This window comes from Vulpes lagopus, chromosome 1 (assembly GCF_018345385.1).
Source record: "Vulpes lagopus strain Blue_001 chromosome 1, ASM1834538v1, whole genome shotgun sequence".
In the NCBI taxonomy this organism is placed as follows: Eukaryota; Metazoa; Chordata; class Mammalia; order Carnivora; family Canidae; genus Vulpes; species Vulpes lagopus.
In genome coordinates this window covers 270905-285435 of record NC_054824.1, presented here as the reverse complement: position 1 = coordinate 285435, position 14531 = coordinate 270905, and the positions used below count along the sequence as shown (strand labels likewise).

Sequence of the window (14531 nt, the reverse complement as noted above, 5' to 3'; positions counted from 1 at the left end):
ATTTTATTTTTGGATATATATAGGGTTTTTTTCTTTACAATTTTGGGATGCAGTTCTTTCTAACAGACCAAAACACACCCAAAATGTAGCTTATGGTACTTTCCTTTCACCTGTATGATTATATATGCTTATTCTTCTTCTTTTTCTGGTTTGTTAAAGACCTTTAAAATTTTATCTTTACACTTACATTCTATCTTTTCAATGTATTTAATCTTATTTTTCTTTACATATGTTTTTCTTTCTTTACAATTTCATGATGTAGTCTTTTCTAACTTGCCAACCAAAAATGTTCAGGATATTGTGTATTGCTCTATTCTGTTCACCTGTCTGTTCACATTCTTTTTTTATCTTCTAATATTCATTTTTATAATTAACTTCTATCCTTTCATTGTATTTTTAAAAATCTTTTGTCCATATATTAGTTTTTCCTTTGTTACAATTTTGGTATCTAGTTTTAAAACAGACAAAAATACATGCAGAAATCCAGTGTATCGCTCTATTCTGTTCACTTCTCTAATTATATTCTCTCTCTCTCTTTTTTTTTTCAATTTTTTTTCTTTTCATTTTCCATTCTCTCCTGATTTGTTTAGTGACTATTCTCTGGGGATGTTGTTGCCATTTTAGTATTTTGTTCTTTCATTCGCTTATTCTTCTCTGGACAGAAAGACAAGATGGAAAAACTCACTGCACACAGGAGAACAAGAGGCAGTACTGACTGCTAGGGACCTAATCAGTATGGACATAAATGAGATGTCAGAACCAGAGATCAGAATAAAGATTATAAAGTTACTACCTGAGCTTGAGATAAGCGTAGAAGACACTAGAGAATCCCTTTTAGGGGAAATAAGAGAACTAATATCTAATCAGGTTGAAGTCAAAAAGGCTATTACTGAGATGCAATAAAAAAATGGAGTCTCTAACTGCTGGATAAATGTGATAGAAGAGAGAAATAGTGATCTAGAAGACAAAATGATGGAGAATAAAGAAGCTGAGAAAAAGAGATAAACAAGCAATGGCTCATGAGGGGAGATTCAAGAGATTAGGGATACCATAAAGAAAACAATATTAAGATAATTGGGATCCCAGAAGAAGAAGAATGAAAGACAGAAAGGTAGAAGGTACATTGGAGCATATTATAGTGGAGAATTTCCCTAATCTGAAGTCCATGAGGCACAGAGGATGCTTCTCAAAATCAATAGTAATAGGTCAACACCTCGACATATTTTAGTGAAACTTACAAATCTCAGAGAAAAAGAAAAAAGTCCTGAAAGCAGTTTGGAATAGGAGGTCCATTACCTACAAGGGTAGAAACATTTGACTGGCAGCACATCTATCCACAGAAGGACTGGCCTAATATATTCAGGGTGCTAAATGAGAAAAGCATGCAGCCAAGAATACTTTATCCAGCTAGTATGTCATTCAAAATAGGAGAGATAAAGAGTTTCCAGGACAAACAGAAACCAAAAAGAATTTGTGATCACCAAACCAGTCCTATAAGAAATATGGAAATGGATCCTTTAAGCAAAGAGACAATGCAAAAGTAACATAGACCAGAAAGGAACAGAGATGATATACAGAAACAGTGACTTTACAGGTAATACAATGGCACTAAATTCCTGTCTATCAATAGTTCCTCTGAATGTAAATGGACTAAATGCCCTAATGAAAAGACACAGGGGGGAAGCCTAGGTAGCTCAGCAGTTGAGCAACTGCCTTCGGCTCAGGGCATGATCCCAGGGTCAAGTCCCACTTCGGGCTCCCTGCATGGAGTCTGCTTCTCTCTCTGCCTGTGTCTCTCTGCCTCTTTCTCTGTGTCTCTCATGAATAAATAACTGGAAAAAAATCTTTTAAAAAAGAAAAATAAAAGACACATGGTATCAGATTGGATAAAAAAGCAAGATCCACCCATATGCTGTCCACAAGAGGCTCATTTTAGACCCAAAGACATCTACAGATTGATAGTGAGGGGGTGGAAAACCATTTATCATGTAACGGATATCAGAAGAAAGCTGGGGTGGTGATCCTTATGTCAGATAAAATATATTTTTTTTTATTTTTTTTTTATTTTTTTTTTTTAGATAAAATATATTTTAAATCAAAGACTTTAAAAAGAGATGAGGAAGGACTATATCATAATTAAAGGATCTATCCTACAAGAGGATCTAAACTTTGTAAATATTTATACCCCTTACATGACAGCAGCCAATTATATAAGCCAATTAAAAACAAAATTAAAGAAACACATCCATAATAATTCAATAATAGTATGATACTGTAACACTCCACTCATTACAATGGATAGAGTATCTAAGCAGAAGATCAACAAGGAAATGGGGCTTTGAATGAAACACTGGGCCAGATGGACTTCACAAATATATTAAGAACATTTCATCCTAACGCAAAAAAATACACATTCTTCTCTGATGCACATGGAACATTCTCCAGAATAGATCAAAATCAAGTCTCAATCAGTACCAAAAGTGTGGGATCATTCCCAGCATATTTTTAGAACACAGTGCTTTGAAACTGGAACTCAATCACAAGAAGAAATTTGGAAAGAACTCGAATACGTAGAGGCTAAAGAGCATTCTTCTAAAGAGTGAATGGGGGCGTTTGAATGGCTCGGGCTGGAGCTCGGCCGGGCCCCGAGGGACGCTCCGGGCAGCCGCGCGGTCGGGGCTGCCGGGCCCGGGGCGCCGCGGTACCATGAGGCGCGACCTGTTTGGAAACGAAGTAATGATCAGAAGGAAATTACTTATGTGTACTTAATGGCATCGTTTGACTACTTAGTGAGCCCTACTACATTATTATGTGCCCACAACATTGTTTGGATGCTTTATCAGTCTGGATGGCCTATGTTATTTTATAGTAACAACCCCCAAGTCTCAGCGGCTTCAAATAACAAAGGTCTATTTCTCCTTGATTCGTCCTACATGTATTTAAGAGATTATGGCATCTGAAGCCCACAATGTTAAAAAACGAACCTTTTGTAATAATATTGAGGATCACTCCACTGATCTTCCTAGAAAAAGGATCTCTAATTTTACTAATAAGAACATGAAGGAGGTTAAGAAATCTCCAAAACAGTTGGCTGCTTACAAAAATAGAACAGTTGGACAAGCTGTGAAAAGCCCAGATAAACTACGCAAGGTGATCTATCGCAGAAAGAAAGTGCATCATCCTTTTCCAAATCCTTGTTACAGAAAAAAACAGTCCCCTAGAAGTGGGGGCTGTGACATGGCAAATAAAGAAAATGAACTAGCTTGTGCAGGCCACCTGCCTGAAAAATTACGCCACGATAGTCGAACATATTTGGTTAACTCCAGTGATGCTGATTCTTCACAGACAGAAAGCCCATCATCAAAATATAGTGGGTTTTTTTCTGAGGTTTCTCAGGATCATGAAACGATGGCACAGGTTTTGTTCAGCAGGAATTTGAGATTGAATGTAGCTTTAACATTCTGGAGAAAGAGAAGTATAAGTGAACTTGTAGCTTATTTGGTGAGGATAGAAGACCTTGGAGTTGTTGTGGATTGCCTTCCTGTGCTCACCAATAGTTTACAGGAAGAAAAACAATACATCTCACTTGGCTGCTGTGTAGATTTGTTGCCTCTAGTAAAGTCCCTACTTAAGAGCAGATTTGAAGAATATATAATAGTTGGCTTAAACTGGCTTCAAGCAGTCATAAAAAGGTGGTGGTCAGAACTATCATCCAAAACAGAAATTATAAATGATGGAAATATTCAGATTTTAAAACAACAATTAAGTGGATTATGGGAACAGGAAAACCATCTTACTTTGGTTCCAGGATACACTGGTAATATAGCCAAGGATGTAGACGCTTATTTATTACAGTTGCATTGAGAGAATCCGTCTATTAAAGAGCATTTGATTATTCAAAACATCCCTAGACTGAGCTTTCCAAAAAGAATTTTCATCTGAGAACTGTGAACTGTGGAAGAAATAAAAACTTTTTTTTTCTTTAAAAAGCCGCATATGAAACCACTAATGAAACCCTAACAATCTGCTTCACATTGAAGTGGGAAAATATCCAAAAGGAGCAGCTTCAACTTCAGTGAGGTGAAAGTGCACTATGAGGATGGTTCACCTTTGCTGCATTTGGGGTTTATATGATTATTTGGTAACATTGTTTTAAGAACTACTGGGTCTTAAAAAAAAAAAAAAAAAGAACTACTGGGTCTTAATGCAATCCTGTTTAAGAATATAATTTATACTGTGTCAAACAGAAGACAGGACTTATTACTAGGAATCACAAAGACCAATCATAGTGACTTTTTGAAGATTGTGTTTTATAAGAAAACATTTAAATGTGTGCAGCTATTTTCTTATTTTGAAAAGACTTTGCAAGTTTAAATGTCATAGCAAATAATCAATACTAAAAATTTGTCCACACTGAGACACTGTGTATACAAAAAAGCCTTAATTATTAATAAGCCAATGTGTACCAATATCTGTTTAAAAAAATTAAAACCAGCCATGCTTCTGGCATGATAAAATCATGGAATCAAATCAAGGGTTTCCATTCATGTAGAACATTGTTGTTAAAACTTATTCCATACCATTTTTAACACTTGAGAATATTTCTAGTATCTTTGATTTTTTTTTGTCAGAATCATTGTCATGTATGTATGTGTTATTCCTATATAAAAAGAAAAAAGTGAATATGTATTTGTGTGAATGCTAACTGGAAATGTCCATGGAATTGGCTAATTTATATTCACTTTTTATTGTATATAGATTTCTAATATTTTCAGTTCTGTATCATTTAAGCTTTCTTCATTTGAGTAAATTCACTAAATATTTCTAATTTTTGCTTCATTTAACTCTACTTTTATATCAGTTCCAATTCTTTTTCACTACTCATGTTTTAAAGAATTACATACAGTTCTTTAGAAACGTTTACAGTTAGTGCTGACCTTGTTTTAAATTCCAACCCTTTACGTTACTACCTCCTCCAGTGGTTGGTATGAAATGCCAGCAGACCATATGAGGTCCTTTTTTTTATACCATTTTTAGTGTCAGTGCACCCACTTCTGGAATGTCTTAACAGCTGTATATCTTATCTTGAAAGTGATTGGGATTTAAATACCACTTTTGGTAGTTTGTGCATCATCTCATCTTTACAAGCCTGAGAGGTATCTGAGCAAAGATTTTTAGTAATTTCTCTGCAATAATTCTAAAAGCACTTGTATGTAAATCTTTAGCATGTATCCAGTTAGCCAGTACTGATGTGAATCCCAACATTTTTCCCTTAAAAATGTCATTTGTCACTGAGCTTTACTTTTTGTGTACCTATATTTCATATAGCTATGTATTCCTCACAGTGAGCATCAATTTTAATAATTGGTTATTTTCTTAAGTCTTTAGAATAATTTAAGAGTATGGCATTTTGGTGATTTGAGAGTTGAGTTATTTAGAAGTTGTTTTTCAGAAGGTGGGAATTTGAATTGTCAACCTGCGTCATCTCTGTGAAACCTTAAGATGATGAAATATAACCTTTCTTTGTTCCTATTCCTTTAATTATCACTGTCTTATCTAACAGTTTGAACCAGTTAACTCAGTTGGAGCAGGTGCTAATAAGGCTAAGGACAGGAGTTCAATCCTTTTATAGGTTGATTAGCTTTACACACATACACAGAACTATTCATGGCTACAGATTACAACTTCTCTTAGGTACATATCTCACAAATTCAGCTTAGTCACAAGGAAGGTGATGTGTATAGCTTAGCATAAAACTTTCATCTCAAATGGATAAACAACTCAAATAATTGGTATTTGTGATAGTATAGACTTTTAATCTAATATTTAAAATAGTATTAATGTAATATCTACAATATTATGTCACTGTAATTTTCTCTGAGTAAGATCATTTTCTAAATAGTATCTTTTAAAAATCAAATTTCAATAAATTAAATTTCAGTAAAAATCAGATACAAATAAAACATAGTAAGAAAAGGTGAAATCCGGGATCCCTGGGTGGCTCAGCGGTTTGGCGCCTGCCTTTGGCCCAGGGCGCGATCCTGGAGACTCGGGATCGAATCCCACGTCGGGCTCCCGGTGCATGGAGCCTGCTTCTCCCTCTGCCTGTGTCTCTGCCTCTCTCTCTCTCTCTCTGTATGACTATCATAAATAAATAATAAAATAAAAAAAATTTAAAAAAAAAAGAAAAGGTGAAATCCTATTAACACTGAGTTCTTGTGTCTAAGTTTGAGTTTGTTAAAGGAAAGTATACTCGGAGGTATATGAGGCAGTAGAGTCTTTAGCTCACAAATACTATTCAGTATCACACAACTCCTAATTTCTGTTCTTGGCCCCATGGCAATTTATGTTAGTACCTACGTTTCTCAGTTACTGAGTTATGATTAGTATTATTTTTAGTGCTATTTTTAGATTTTTGGATAAGAGATGTTAGGTAAGTAAATACTGTTGAACACTTTGGTTGCTATTAAGCTCCTCTTATGCTATTTAATCAGAACGGTGTTGATCTGATCTTCAGAAAGAGCCAAAGAAAGTGTTTCCAAAGTATTTTGGCTGTTATATTGACCTACATTAGAACAAGTACTGTCTGTCATCACTCATTTGTTATTGTGCTGCTGAGCAGTATCCAGAACTGAGGGACTACCCGACATCTCTATGCCTTTCTACCTCTTCTACCCTCATAGGTTTTCTGTACTTGACTTTGCTAACTTTGCAGGTCTAGGAACAGGAAGTTTATTGAGATGATAGAGGGTTGTAATCAAGTAATTTGCTTCTACTAGAGATAGAGTGAATGAATATTGTAATAAGTGGTCATGATCAGATAAGGGTTAAAAATTAGGAAGCAAGCATTATCAGATGGCTTTTAAAATTAATCATTTGGCAGTAATTTCAAAAGTAATTTGGCAGATTATTTACTTGAATCCTGAGATATGAGGATTTGGATATAAATACTGTATCTACTTGGGGAAATCAATATCAGCACTAAACTCTAAGGGCTACTGAGGAATGAAATCTTTATGCCCTTAAATATTCTTAATACATGTTATACCCTAGTCTTAAAAATGGTCATATGGACTCAGGGCTACATTTCTGGCTTTTGAAATAGTAATAATTTTCACAAACTTAGAACATTTCTGTATTTGGCAAGTTGTTGGTATAATTAACATGAATGGATAACTTGAGAAATGATTATTAGCTATTAAATGCTGATAGTAGGAATTATATTTAAATATTTAGCTACTTAAATCAGTCAAGGAGCTTGAAAAGCAAAATTTAAGTTAATATTTTAGCAGTCACTCCCAGTTATCTTCCTATTTAAGAGCAAGATGGTAATGTCAATTGCCTTTGTTGATTTAAAGAAGAAGAAAAAAAAAAAGAATCACAAGGAACTGACTTAACTGGAGTGATCCATGTGGATGCACTACTTATATTTCAATATGAATTTTTATTTTCTGGATTACTTCAAATGGAAATAGTATTGCTGGGCATTGGCTGGTATTCATTCTCCCTTAATTTCTAACTCTAACTATGAAAATTGACATAAAACTTTGTGACCAACTACTTTTTTATTCTGTAACAAGAATATAGAATTAAAAAATTCAACCCTAAACACTGTATGCCTCTAAGTTGCAAGATAGCTTGATTGATTCAGTAGCTATGACAATAGGTATAACAATAAAAAATACTATGTATTATATACCCAGTATAATGAATATATTTTCCAATGCTGTACTTAATATTTAAAATATTGTAGCCATTGGGTAGCCCCGGTGGCGCAGCGGTTTAGCGCCGCCTGCAGCCCAGGGTGTGATGCTGGAGACCCCGGATCGAGTCCCGCGTCAGGCTCCCTGCATGGAGCCTGCTTCTCCCTCGGCCTGTGTCTCTGCCCCTCTCTCTCTGTCTCTCATGAGTAAATAAATAAAATCTTTAATAAATAAGTAAATAAATAAATAAATAAACTAAAAAAAAAAGAGTGAATGGGACAACCACGGAATTAAGGAAGAATTACAAAATTCAAAGAAACAAATGAAAATGAAAACACAACTGTTCAAAACCTGTGAGATGCAGCAAAGGAGGTCTGAAGAGGGCAGTGTGTAGCACCGAAGAAATAGAAACACTTTTAAGAACATATTGTGAGCAACTATATGCCAACACATCAGGCAATCTGGAAGAAACGGGTGCATTCCTAGAGATGTATAAACTACTGAACTGAAACAGGAAGAGAAAAAGAACCTGAAAAGACCCATCACCAGCAAGGAAATTGAAGCAGTCATAAAAAATCTCCCAACAAAAGAGTCCAGGGCTGGATGACTTCCCAGGGGAATTCTACCAAACATTGGAAGAAGTATTAATACCTATTATCCTGAAGCTGTCTCAAAAAATAGAAATGGAAGGAAAGCTTCCAAACTCTTTCTATGAGGCCAGCATCACCTTGATCCCAAATCCAGACAAAGACCTCACCAAAAAGGAGCATTGAAGACCAATATCCCTGATGAACACAGATACAGAAATTCACACCAAAATACTAGTCCATAGGATCCAACAGTACATTAAAAGGATTCTTCACCACAAGTTAGTGGGACTTATTTCTGGGCAGGAAGGGTGGTTCAACATCTGCAAGACAAACAATATGATACACTACATTAATAAAAGAAAGGACAAGAACCATATGATCCTCTTGATAGGTGTGGAAAAAACTTTTGACAAAGTACAGTATCCTATTGTTTAACTCTCCACAGTGCAGGGATAGAGGGAGCATACCTCAAATCATAAAATCCACATATGAATGTACACATTGAATATCATTCTCAACTGAAAAAACAGAAAGCTTTCCTCCTACAGCCACCCACGCTGCAGGTATTTCCACTGTCAACACTGCTGTTCAACATAGTACTAGAAGTCCTAGCCTCAGCAATCAGACAACGCAAAGAAATAAAGGCAGGGCAGCCCGGGTAGCTCTGCGGTTTAGCGCGACCTTCAGCCCAGAGCATGATCTTGGAGACCCGGGACCGAGTCTCATGGCCGGCTCACTGCGTGGAGCCTGCTTCTCCCTCCGCCTGTGTCTCTGCCTCTCTCTCTCTCTCTCTCTCTCTCTCTCTCTCTCTGTGTGTGTGTGTGTGTGTGTGTGTGTGTGTGTCTCATGAATAAATAAATTTAAAAATATTTTTTTAAAAAAGGCATTTGAATTGGCAAAGAAATTGTATTCTCTGGCTTCGCACATGATATGATATTCTATATGGAAAACCCAAAAGACTCCACCACAAAATTGTTAAAACTCATACAAGAATTCAGCAAAGTGGCAGGATATAAAAGCAATGCAAGACATCCATTGCATTGCTCTACACTAACCAGTAGACAGAAGAAAGGGAAATTAAGGACTCCTTCCCATTTACAATTGTGCCCAAAACCATAAGATACCTAGGAATAAACCTAACCAAAGAGGCAAAGAATCTGCACTCAGGACACTAGAACATTCATGAAAGAAATTAAGGAAGACACAAAGAAATGGAAAAGCATTTCATGCTCATGAATTAGAAAAACAAATATTGTTCAAATGTCCATGCTACCCAAAGCAATCTACGCCTTCAATACAAACCCTATCAAAATACCATCAACTTATTATTCTGAGTTGGAGCAAATAATTGTAAAATATGTATGGAACCAGAAAAGACCCACAATAGTCAAAGGAATGCTGAAAAAGTAAACCAAATCTGGTGTCATCAAATTCCAGACTTCAAGCTCCATTAAAAAGTTGTAATCACCAAGAGAGTATGATACTGGTACAAAATAGACATGTAGATCAATGGAACAGAATAGAGAACCCAGAAATGGACTCCTAACTCTATAGTCAACTAAATCCTCAACAAAGCAAGAAGGATTACACAATGGATAAAAGACAGTCTCTTCAACAATAGTGCTGAAAATTGGACAGCCACATGCAGAAGAATGACACTGGACCATTTCTCCTACCATACACAAAAATAGATCAGGATGGATGAAAGACCTAAATGTCAGAACGGAATCCATCAAAACCCTAGGGAAGAATACAGGCAGCAACCTCTGTAATCTGGCTGCAGCAACTTCTTGCTAGACACGTCTCGAATGACAAAGAAACTAAGGCAAAAATGAAGTATTGGGACTTCATCAAGATAAACTGCTCTTGAACAGCAGAGGAAAGAGTCTGCAGAACCAAAAGACAACCAATAGAAAGTAGAAGATATTTGCAAATGATATATAATATAAAGACAAGAGTCCGGGACACCTGGGTGGCTCAGCGGTTGAGCGTCTGCCTTTGGCTCAGGGTGTGATCCCGGAGACCTGGGATCGAATCCCACATTGGGCTTCGTGAATGGAGTCTGCTTCTCCCTCTGCCTGTATCTCTGTTTTCTCTTTCTGTGTGTCTTTCATGAATAAATAAATAAAATCTCTAAAGAAAAAGACAAGTATCCAAAATCTATAAAGAACTTATTAAACTCAACCCCTAAAAAACAAAAAATCCAGTCAAGAAATGGGCAGAACATGTGAATAGACATTTCTACAAAGAAGACAATTGCCAACACACATGGAAAAAATGCTCAACATCACCCTATGACCCAGCAATTGCACAGCTAGGTATTTATTCAAAGGAAACAAAGATAGTGACTTGAAGGGGCACCTGTACCCCAATGTTTATAGCAGCAATGTTCACAGTAGTCAAGTGAATGAAAGAGCCCAGATGTCCATGGAAGATGAATGGATAAAGAAGAAGTGGTGTATATATACAATGGAATATGACTCTGCCATAAAAAAATGAAATCTTGCCATTTGCAATGATGTGGATGGAACTAGAGGATATTATGCAAAGCAAAATAAGTCAATCAGAAAAAGACAATTATCACAGGATCTCACTTATATGTAGAATTTAAGGAACAAAACAGATTATAGATAAAGGGAGGAAAAAATAAAACAAATTGAAAACAGAGAGATAAACCATAAGACACTCTTAATCAGAGGAACAATCTAAGGCTCTCTGGAGGGGAGGGGTATGGGGGGTGGGGTAACTGGATGATGACCATTAGGGAGGACATATGAACTAATGATCACCAGGTGTTCTATAAGACTGATGCATCACTGACCTCTATCTCTGAAACCAATAATACATTATATGTTAATTAATTGAATTTTATTTAAAAATTATGTGAAAACAAATTATAGGGAATACTTTATACAACTACATATTAATAAATTTTAAAAATATAGGTGAAATAATGCCTTTCTAAGAATGTGGTCAACATTCAATTAAGAGGCAGAAAACCTGGATATACTTAGAAGACATTAGGAAGGTGGCCAAAAATCTGTCCTCATCAAAGCTGTGAGGGGCACACAGTTGTGGTGGTGAGCATGGCCAAATGGACAAGGAAAATAACATTCCTGTGTTACAGACAGTGTTCCAGCTTAGAAAAAGGCAGAAAATTTCTCAGGTCATGAAAATATTGTTCAGCTTTAACACTGACGTCAGACAAGGAGATCCCAAAAACAAAACGGGACAAACACACCTGGAATACTGCTGCTGGAATACTGCTAATCGATGGGTTACAGTCAGTCATTAACAAGAAACTTAAAATTCTTAAATACTAGCAAATGAAATCATGCAACATATATGATAGCTTTGCACTTATCATAGGAATACTAGGACAGGATAATGAGAACATTTATTAGTGGACTTTACCCAATTTGCAAAATAAAGGAAAAAATAGCATTTACAGATCAGGTGTATATTCCCAGGTATGGCTCCAAGGGCTTTCCATTAACTTCCTTAATCTCCAGGATGACCTACAGAGTTACAGGCATCCGCTGTGCCAGCAGCACCATCCAGGGAGGGCGAGGCAAGCTTTACTATGAAGGATCAGACAATACAGTTACTGGCCACAAGGTCTTGGTCACAAGTATATAACTTGGCCCATATAAGGACCAGTAGTAAAATACAGCATACAATGTAAAGATGTGTCTGTGCTCCAGTAAAACGTTATTGCTAAAACCAAACATGTGCTAGATTTGACCAATGGCTACAGTGTGCCAACCCCTGATCAGGGGATTATTAAAAATATAAATTAATGACCCTTCCCAAAACTCACTGCACATGTGACTAGGGAAATAATCCTTTTAAATAGCTTCTTTAGAGGTGGGGCAAGGTGGTGGAAGAGTAGAGTCCTCAACTCACCTGGTCCCACCAACGTACCTAGATAAATTTCAAAACATCCTGAACACCTACAAATTTGACCTGAGATTTAATGAGAAAATGCCCAGAATGCTACAGAGAGAAAAGTTTTCACTTCTAGCAAGGTAGGAATGCAGACAATAATAAATTAAAAAATAATAAAATGAGGGAGGGCCCCCATGAAGAGCCGGACTAAAGCAAAGCAGCGGAGGCCTCAGGGACAGGAAAGCCTAGCCCAGGAGAAATGGGAACTTTAAAACTCCACGCCAGATTTTTCCTGGACAGAAAAGTACCTAGGGGGATTCCTGAGTGGCTCAGCAGTTTGTCGCCTGCCTTCAGCCCAGGGCCTAATCCTGGAGCCTTGGGTTCAAGTCCTGCAACGGGCTCCCTGCATGGAGCCTGCTTCCCCTCTGCCTGTGTCTCTGCCTCTCTCTCTCTCTCTCTCTTTCTCTCGTGAATAAATAAAATCTTAAAAAGAAAAAAAAAAGTACTTGGCAGGGAAATTGGGCAGAATCACAGGAAGGGCAGTGAAGCCTCCAGTTTCCCGGAGTTACTAATAGAGGAAGTGCACCCAGGAGAGAGCGCCCCGCAAACCGAGGACCTATCTCGGTAAAGGGCTGGAGCGGGCACCCGGCGGGGCATCTGGGAGAAGCCAGTCGGTCAGGCGGGCCAGCCCCAGATGGAGGTGTCTGTGCCCCATGCCTTTGGGAGCCACGGCCCCAGGAGCACAGTTCCAGCAGCACAGGGCCCCAGATCCCAGGGCACCTAGCAGACACAGCCCACGATCCTGCACTCCCCCCAGAACAGGCAGAGGCAGGGAGGGCACAGGATAACGAGAACTCTCCTGCCTCTGGGCGCCCCAAGCTGTGTGGATCAGCGCACCCACACTGGCCCCAGAGCACCTAGGCCAGTGCGGACTGGGAAACTGCGGTAGTTACTGCAGGGAGCTGACTCCAGAGCTGGAGACCCGGCTGCCGCCAGTGTTGTTGTTCCTCCTTGTTTCACCCTGTGCCTGGGAGAGGCGGGGCCACCAGGGAACAGGGGCCTCACAGAGTCAACAGCTCCCACTGAGCCGGGCATCTAGGGGGAGCGGGGTAGCAACCCCAGGCACACACACCTGAGAGTCAACATAACAGGCCCTTCCCTGGAAGACCAGCTGGAAGAACAAGGGCAGAGCAAATTCTAGACCAAGCAGCGCTGGAAAGCTCCAGGACCAAGGGGAAATCAAGGGAATATAGTATATAGAACTAGAGGGTCCCCTGCTTTTTTCCCCTTTTTTAAAATTTTTTTTCCTTTTTCCATTACAACTCATTTTTATATCAGACTAAAAATTTCCAATATTTTTTCTCTTTTCCCACCTTCACTACAATATTTTACCAGCTCTTCATTTTTAAGTATCTTCCTTTTTGACTTTTATATTTCTACAATTATGTCTCTTAGGTATATTTTTCACTTCTGGATTCCCTTCAACATACTAAATTTTGGGGTATATACGAGATATGGGTTTTTGTTTTGTGTTTTTGGTTTTCTCTGCCTCATTTTGTTCTACAACAGTGGAAGTTAATACCTTCTAAAACATGGGCAGCATGCACCCAAAACCAAGTGGAATACTGTGCTGGTTCATTCTGTGAGATTATATTCTCTCTTCATTCCCATTCTACCCCCCTCTTTGATCTTGTTTATGTTTTGGCGGTCAGTATTGGGGCTTTCTACAAGAATTACTGGTTTATATAAGTTGAGGATTGAGCATCTTCTAACATACAGAACTTAATACATTCAGAACCAAGAGGATCACCTCCTAGGACCCCTCAGGTAGACTGCATTCTCCCTCCATTACAACATCTTCACCACCACCATCCCCACCACCATTTTTTCTCTTTCTCTTCTTTACCTTTTTTTCTTTTTGGGGATTTTTGGCCTTTATTTTTTACTACTTTGTTTTAAAATTTGTTTTTCACCTTAGTGGTCATTTTGTTTTATTTTGTTCTGATCTTCGTTTTCATTTTCTGGTCTCTGACCTCATCAGAATCATCTAGGCTGAAATTTACTTAGGTCATGGTTGATATTCTTTACTCAGCCTGCTCATACAACCACTCTACACTGAACAAAATGACTGGAAGGAAGAATTCACCACAAAAGAAAGAATCAGAAACAGCACTCTCTGCCACAGAGTTACAGAATATGGATTACAATTCGATGTCAGAAAGCCAATTCAGAAGCACAATTATAAAGCTACTGGTGGCTCTGGAAAAAAGTATAAAGGACTCTACAGACTACATTACTGCAGAATTTAGATCTAATCAGGCCAAAAGTAAAAATAAATCAAATGAGATGC

General features: G+C 37.8%; 1 protein-coding gene across 1 annotated transcript; it reads left to right on the top strand.

Moving 5' to 3' along the window:
* Positions 1 to 2939: 2939 nt before the first annotated feature.
* On the top strand, positions 2940 to 4403 carry LOC121495839 (KATNB1-like protein 1). Its single transcript, XM_041763865.1, has one exon. It carries the CDS (start codon positions 2950 to 2952, stop codon positions 3862 to 3864), a length of 915 nt encoding a protein of 304 aa, XP_041619799.1. The 5' UTR covers positions 2940 to 2949; the 3' UTR covers positions 3865 to 4403.
* The last annotated feature ends 10128 nt before the right edge of the window (positions 4404 to 14531 follow it).